At 28.6% G+C, this 7,964-nt stretch overlaps 1 protein-coding gene across 1 annotated transcript; it reads right to left on the bottom strand.

Moving 5' to 3' along the window:
* Positions 1 to 5,542: 5,542 nt before the first annotated feature.
* MS3_00005140 (uncharacterized protein) lies at positions 5,543 to 6,553 on the bottom strand (the record flags this gene model as incomplete). The annotated part of the gene is made up of 1 exon (XM_035731664.1): positions 5,543 to 6,553. One exon carries the CDS (start codon positions 6,551 to 6,553, stop codon positions 5,543 to 5,545), a length of 1,011 nt encoding a protein of 336 aa, XP_035585779.1.
* Positions 6,554 to 7,964: the final 1,411 nt, after the last annotated feature.

Genomic DNA, 7,964 nt, shown 5'->3' with positions numbered 1-7,964 from the left:
CGATTAATGAGGAATATTCTCATAAGAGTTTTGTGCAAAACAGTTCATTTTAAAGGTGTGCTGCACCTATAGGAAGTTGGTTATGTGATGAATTAAGAGTCATGTTTACATTTAAGACAAATAAATATTGTTAACACTTGAATTCATTAAGCGTTAGATACAACCGATAGAGATATAATCCATTTACTAAAATAATAAATTAAGTTCAAATGGTAAGTCAACAGGAATGTAGTAATTGAAAATAAACAACTCTATGTAACAAAGGATTATATCCATTTTCTTACAGCATGAATAATTTGAAGTATGACGATTTGGAAACTGTTTTCCCACTTAATCTAGTTGATTTAACTAGATGTTAAGTGTACTTGCTTTACACTGACATATTTTAAATCACTATCATCAAGAATAAGTGGACTTTATTTATGCTGAATTTGAAAGAACTCGAATTTCATGACAGTTGCACTTAACACTTATAACTGATTTGATTGATTATTATACACATAATTGACTTTATACCAACCATTTTTTTCTTACACTTTCTGTAGGAATTGTGTTGAAAATGAAAGACAGTTCAACATCAAACCCCCTTTGTGTACTCAAAAACAGTTTGTTCTCACCTTAAACCTACCCTGGTGATTATCCGGAGTGATTAGGTTTCAAACTGTGTTCACATTATTATTACTGTTATTATTATTATTATCCTTGTCTCCTCTTACCCAATTTCCAGTCTAGTTGACCTTTTATTTTTATATATAAATGTTCTTAACAAGTATATATGTGATCAGATTGTTCGAAATGTATTGCGCCAATATATCACATAGTTCTGATAACCTTTTTCTTCTTATTACATTATCGAAATTTATCAAAGGGACTAATTGCTTTAGATTCAATATATTTGGATTTTCTTATTTTGTTATAAATCTTTAGTTAGTTTAATCCTGTTTATTTATCGAATACAAATCCATGTATTCGATTATGAAATACAGTGCCAGTATACGGGTTAGTGATAATATACGAAGTAAATAAAGCCAAGTTCTTATTTGCACCAGTGTTAAGAAATTAAGTGTTTTAACTCTTTATCAGCTAATAATAGACAGTACATGGAAAGCATATTAAAATAAATTCACTTTTAAAACTGTCCATAGGCTTAAACTTATACTAATCAGGATAAATGTACATAGCACGTTAAAGAGAGGGTTAACATTTCAGTTCAATTTTAATACGAAGGTATCGATTGTCAAATAACTAATCAATTTTTTTTAATTTGGTAAACATAATTCATATACTAATGTTATGTTAGTTACTGACCTGTGTATTTGATCTGTATCCCTTATAATTATATTTTTGTTATGAATAATCAGACTTGTAGAAATATATGAAGAAAGAAAGAGATAGACAACGGTATGCTCAATATAAAACATTGAATAAATTTGTGTGCTAAATCTGTTCTAGAATTAGGAAATACCATTAACTAACTGCCACTTTGACTACTTTTATTAAAACTATTGTAAACGCTATTATTACAAGGTAAAAGTTATTGATTAGATTGATTGATTGATGCAATCCATTAAAATGTATGTATTCGGCAAATGAAAGATTAAGAATTTCATATGATGCAATAAGTGTATAAAATGAGATCAGGTTTTAATGTTATAGTGTTTACAGCACATTAACTATAGGCATCAATAGTGTTAAACATTCGTTGTAGAGGTAAAATAATATAGCAGATGGTTGTAGTATATTATATTTAAACATAACGTCTCTGTAATATGTACAGATTAATTTGTGAAACTGGTGATTACTAAACTGTAATGTAATATAGAACATTAAGAGATATTTTAAATAGTTTTATTTTGTAAGAAACTTATTTACTACTAGATCAGATAGACAGTGGAAACACCAGGTGAAATATGAACTTCTGACAGTTGTAAAACTATTGACGAGTGCGTTTGGTAATTTAGAAATCTACTAATGACAGAATTTAGATCAAAATTCTGTTGCAAAAATGAATAAACCATTATATTATTATCGTAAATTCTTCATGATTTCCTGTTAACATTATTCTTCAAAACTTATTTCTGATTCAGGTGAATATTTGGAAATTACAGTGGATTGAAGTTTTGTAACCCGAATAACAACAGTTTCTTATTTAAGAGATTGCCCATATAGAGGATGACTGTGTTAATAAAGTTGAATGTACGCAATATTGAATTTCAGTTAAATGGTGTTAGTCATGTCACAAGACCTAAAGTTCGAACGGAGTTCTTGTGAAAATTCAAACTATAAATGAAGAACTGCTTATCATTACCTTATTTTCAAAGGTTTTCAACTAATACCACTCTGTGATGAACACTACCTTCAAGTCATCTATCTAAGCAAACTATAAAATTATATCATTTTGAAAATTTCCAAACTATAAATTAGAGCAACATATACAAGCGAGTAATATTGTTTACATCCAAATCCGCATCAGACTTAATTGTAACATACAGTAATATTCACATGCATATACGTATTTGTCAAGGCAGTTTGCGCGTCAGTGATAGCAGTGGAATAGATTACATAAATAAACAATAAATAAAAAGCACAAATTGATAGCATGATGACAGGTGTACTAGTTGCGATAAGAATAACAAGCGCTTGTGAACAGAGACGGATGGTGGCTAGCTGTGGAATCCAGGAGGCGCATTTCGTCCTGCTTGAGACTCATAATCTGGGTGTGCCTGTATCCCAGATTTGATAAGAAGTAGGTCAATAAATTGGAAAATAAACACTGAATTAACATTTATTTAAATTATTGAAGTTAAGTAATAGGAAGTATTCAGACAATTCGTCAGTGAAACGTGTATTTGAAACTACAACTCTCATTATATTGAGTTTATTTATAAATAATTTCGAGATTAGAGGGGATAACATCTAAAAATAAGAGTAATATTTGAGCCAATTTTGAGTGATTACACAACATTATACTCTATCCTTTCAAACGATTATTCGATTAGTTTAGTTACATTTAGGTATGTAAATAATCAATATTCTTTAGTCGATTCTGGTTCTTATTAATTCACCACAGTTAATCTACTTTCAAAAACTCCTTTTAGACTATACTTTTATTATATAGTGACTAGTAGTAAACCCTTGTTATTCATACAGAAGTAAACGGAGAGGTGTACAAATCTAAAGCTTAGGATGAACGCTATACCCACAGAAAAACCCATATACTAATCAACATAGCTATTAAGAAATGTAGTACTTTTTAAACAATCAACCAGAACCATCCTAATATTACTTTTCATATCATTATTTCGAAAATTCTAGATACCTGAATCTGAAGCTCTAAAACTCATATCTTTAGTAGGTGATTTGTAAAGACACTACAAAATTTCCTATATCTGAGCATTACACATTGTATCATTATCGGTTTGAATTGGATTAGAGATTTATTGTGATAAAAGTATTGCATACTACTACTAGGAGTTTTTTTCTATCAATTCATCGGGTTTTCGTCAATATGTAACAATTATGTATATTTACATGGTACAATAATTAAAACGTAACTTAAAAGGAGCTAATTCTATTAGCTTACCTTTAGGATGTTAGTTCAAGTGAATATAATACTACGATTTAATTAGTTAAAGCTAATTTCCACAACCTATTTTATGTTTTCATAATATGAGTTCACAAAAAAAATATTAATTATAAGACATATTGACGATTGAGTAACATTTACAATAGGTTTACCTTTATTAGAGTTGATTAAGATTCTATTGATCAATAGAAGTTAATTTATCGGGTTAAACGAAGAAAAATTGATTTAGAATGTTTACAATGGTAGTTTCTAAAAATGATGTTATCATCGATAAGTTACTATTGAGATATATATTTAAAATGTTTTGAAACTCAGTATTGAAACGAATAAATTCTTTAATAAGCATTTTGTACCATAAATAACTGTATAATGGAACTGTTACTAAGTACATCATTAATAATATGAATACTTTTCTTTAGTTACGTCATCTGGAAGTTTTGTTTAAATACATAGATTACAGTAAATACCTATGAAATATTATATTAATAATTAATTAACTATTTGATCAACAGTAATACAAACTAGATGAAAGAGTGTTAAGTTTTCTTTTCTGAGAATTTTAGATTTTGAACTCAAATCCGTGTTCAATCTATTATGAACAAATAATAAAGTGTCATTAATTATGCACTAAATGTCTTAGTCCAAAAATGGCTTGGACGATTTAAACACGCAGATTACTTCATATTTTTCCAAATTAGAACGATTAATAACCTTTCATGATTTCTGACAGTTGCAACTTATTTCACTGTACTACGAAATCTCAACTTTAAATTCATATAACCCACTTATTTACTTTATATGATGAATGTCAAACATTATATTTAAGCTTATTGTTTAATAAATGCTTTATCGGAAAGAAGATCCTGATATTAATTGTTTGATGAATAAATATACCATATCATATCGTCCAGCTCTTATTACTGTTCCATTTATACTAATCACCTTTAGAATGTAATTCGAATAGCTCATGGTTATGTCTTTAATGAGGGAATTTTATGGAATCGATTTGAATCTTTCTAAGGAATAACGCCATTTTGACGAATATCATTCAGTAAGAAAACTGACTATAAGGCTTTCTGTAGGCTGCTTTTAATCCAACGAATACAAAATGGTTTTAACTTACTATCATATAATAATTATCTCTCTCTGATAGTACACAAAAGTATATACATATTGGTAGTATGTAACAGACTACTATAAATCAGAGCTTCATAGTTTCTATCTAAAAACTGCAATGGGATAATCTTTATTCTGGAAGTATAACGATGAATAGAATTATGATAGTACAACCTCTCGATCTGAAAGTTAGATTTTTGTCAAGGGTATAATATCTGAAATTTTGATAACATATATAAAATCATAAGTATTTTCTATAAGACTAGTCAAAAGTATCTTCCCATGGAAATTACTTAGCGTAGAAACTAACCAAATTATTATTATTATTATTATTATTATTATTATTATTATTATTACAAAGCTGTTTAATACTCTTCATTATAAATAATGAATGTAAAAACTGTAAATTGTAATCACAGCAACCAGTTTACATTTGTAGAAATAAAATGTAACAGACTCTTTATTTATAACACTTTTTTTCATTAAAATAATAGATAAATTTCACCCCCACTCTAACTTCTAGTTTTACTAATATTAGTCATGGTTTCTCTTGGTTAGTGTTCTCTAAGGATGTTGCTATTTTTAAAATAATATAATTACATAATGAGGTAAACAGGCAAATATTACATTCTGTTTGTAAAAAAAATTAACAAATTCCCATTGGGAACAAAAGGCTTTGATAGTTTGTTTGAATAATGATTTTCGTCTACATTTGGAATAAGTGTCGATCTCTAATTGGTGTCATTACAATGACTAATAGAAAGTAGTGATCAGTAGTAGTAATAGTGATGGTAAAAATAATCATAGATTGTCTTCATTTTGAAATAATTCGTTTGTTTTTCATTCAGTAGGACAATTGACACAATATAAATAAATTGGTCCATCTGGTGAAATAACATTCCCTTGTTTTGGATCATAATAAACATGTATTAAATCTTTCGGATTTAAACCAGACTCTAATCCTTCACAATAAGGTGCCATAAAACGTTTCAATCGATATGGTCCTATGTTATCATTTGAAATCCATTGAATTTCTCGACATGGTTTTTGTGATGGTGATATGGTACATGGTGCATTGATAGTATCACAGTCATTATGGTGAACATCATAGTTATTGACAGCATCATTGTAATTATTATCAATAGTAGTACAAGTAGTAGCAGTAGTATTATTAGCAGGAACAGTCACATTAGTAGTTATATGTTCAGGTGAAATCGGTGCTGTTGATATATGATTAGGTGAAGGATGTCTTTCAATTTTGATTGTCGTTTCTTTTATATATGTTTCAGGATTATTACATGATACTGGTTGTATACTAGACTCATGATTAATTTCTATTGATTTTCCTACAGGAACTGGCTTTTTTAAATCGGGTGATAATGAAATTTCAACTATGTTAACAGTAGGTCCAACAATTGGAACATTAAAACTTCTTTCTGATTGTGTATATCGATTTCCACAAAGTGTAGTTAAAGTTTTCACTAATTGTTCACGATCTGAACCACTTTTTGTACAGAGTATAACATATTGTTTTTCAGATTCATATAAACGTGAAGCTATACCCAAAGCTAATAGATTAGGTGTTGAATAAAATTTTACTAAACAATTGATTTCACTTAAATGAATACCATTCAATATGGAATTAGGCCACCAATAAGCACCAGATAACCATAATTCATCATTTGTTATATGTAATCGACACCATTTTGAAGATTTATGTTTATTTTTTAGTTGTTCACCATGTCGTTTAATTAATGTTTGTGAACTGAAGTCATCATCTGGATCTAATTTCACATATTTTTTAATCATTACACTTGTTGATGCAACTTCTTTTCCTTGACCATTACGCATATTTTTTTCTGATTTCTTTATCTAAACTATTATTGTATGTCGAATAATATTACAATAAATTTTATGGTGAAATAACAAGAACTATCAATCTAATTGAATAAATAAACTCACTAGTTTATTGATTATTGGTTGTTGTACACTTGACGAATTATTGTTATACCTTTCGGCTAGTGACAGTAATAATAATAATAATAATAATAATATTCCACACTACACTTGTATTACTCCAAAAAGAGATAATTTGAGTAACTAACCCAAACTATCGGATTTTGAATAGACCCACCGTAAAAAAACCCAATAAAGTGCGAACGAATCGAAAAGAAAGTGTTGAAAACGAAAAAAACAAACAAATCAACAACGACAACAAAACAATCACTATACTGGTATAATTAGTGTGTGTTTCTATTTGTGTATTAGTATATAATTTGTAATCATTCGAATGGACAAAAAAATTTGTATATTTGACCTAGAAGATAAAATACCAATCATCAATTTTATAAATCATGTGGTTTAAGTGAATAGTAGTAATCATGACACAATGAATCATTCGAAAATGAATTTCGTAAGCAACAAGGATACACTAAATAGAGAGGCTGTCTCTAGACTGTTGTCATCTAGGCTCAGCATGAATTATGAAGTTTTGTTTGAATGTAAAATGGATTGAGGGCACTTGTAAAACATATATATATATACTTGCATTTTCATGCTCATGTTGAACTGAAAATATGAAACCTTTGAATAAAGATATTTAGAGTGTTATGCGGTGATTAGAAATAAATTTAAGAATTGTTTAAACTATAATTTGGAAATCCATAGCAAAATTAATTTTGAGCAGTTTAATAAGAACATATTATTTAATTAAATGAAAATTTGATTACATTGATGACATATTTGAATCATACTGATGGTTATCTCAGAACCTCATTTTTTATCTTAGATATAATGATAATTTCAGAGTACAAGACGTTGAAAATCCCTGAGTATTGACTGCTGAAGAAATATCTTAATTTAATTAATAGATTTAATAACCAAAATTAACAAAATACTAAGAAACAGTTCAAATAACAGTGTGAAATCATTATAAGTAGGTTAATTACATACTTACCAACACCTATTGTTCTGGGCTCTCCTTTCTACCTATTATATCTGCCCTAAACACTTTCTTCAATGTGTTCTTCGATCTACTTCTTTCTCTTTCGTCTTTAAAATTCCAAATTAAGGTTTGTATTATGATGCAGGTTGATGATGTTCACATAGTGTATCCTATCTTACACCAGCGTCTTTTCTCAATTTCCTCCTCGGATAGAAGCTGGTTTGTTCTCTGTCACAGTGGGTAATTGCTGATGATCTCTGGCCAGTAGATGTGGGGTATATTGCCTAAACAGTTGTTGATGAATAGCTGTATATTCTT

This window comes from Schistosoma haematobium, chromosome 3, assembly GCF_000699445.3.
Source record: "Schistosoma haematobium chromosome 3, whole genome shotgun sequence".
Classification (NCBI taxonomy): Eukaryota; Metazoa; Platyhelminthes; class Trematoda; order Strigeidida; family Schistosomatidae; genus Schistosoma; species Schistosoma haematobium.
This window is presented reverse-complemented; position numbering and strand designations above follow the sequence as displayed.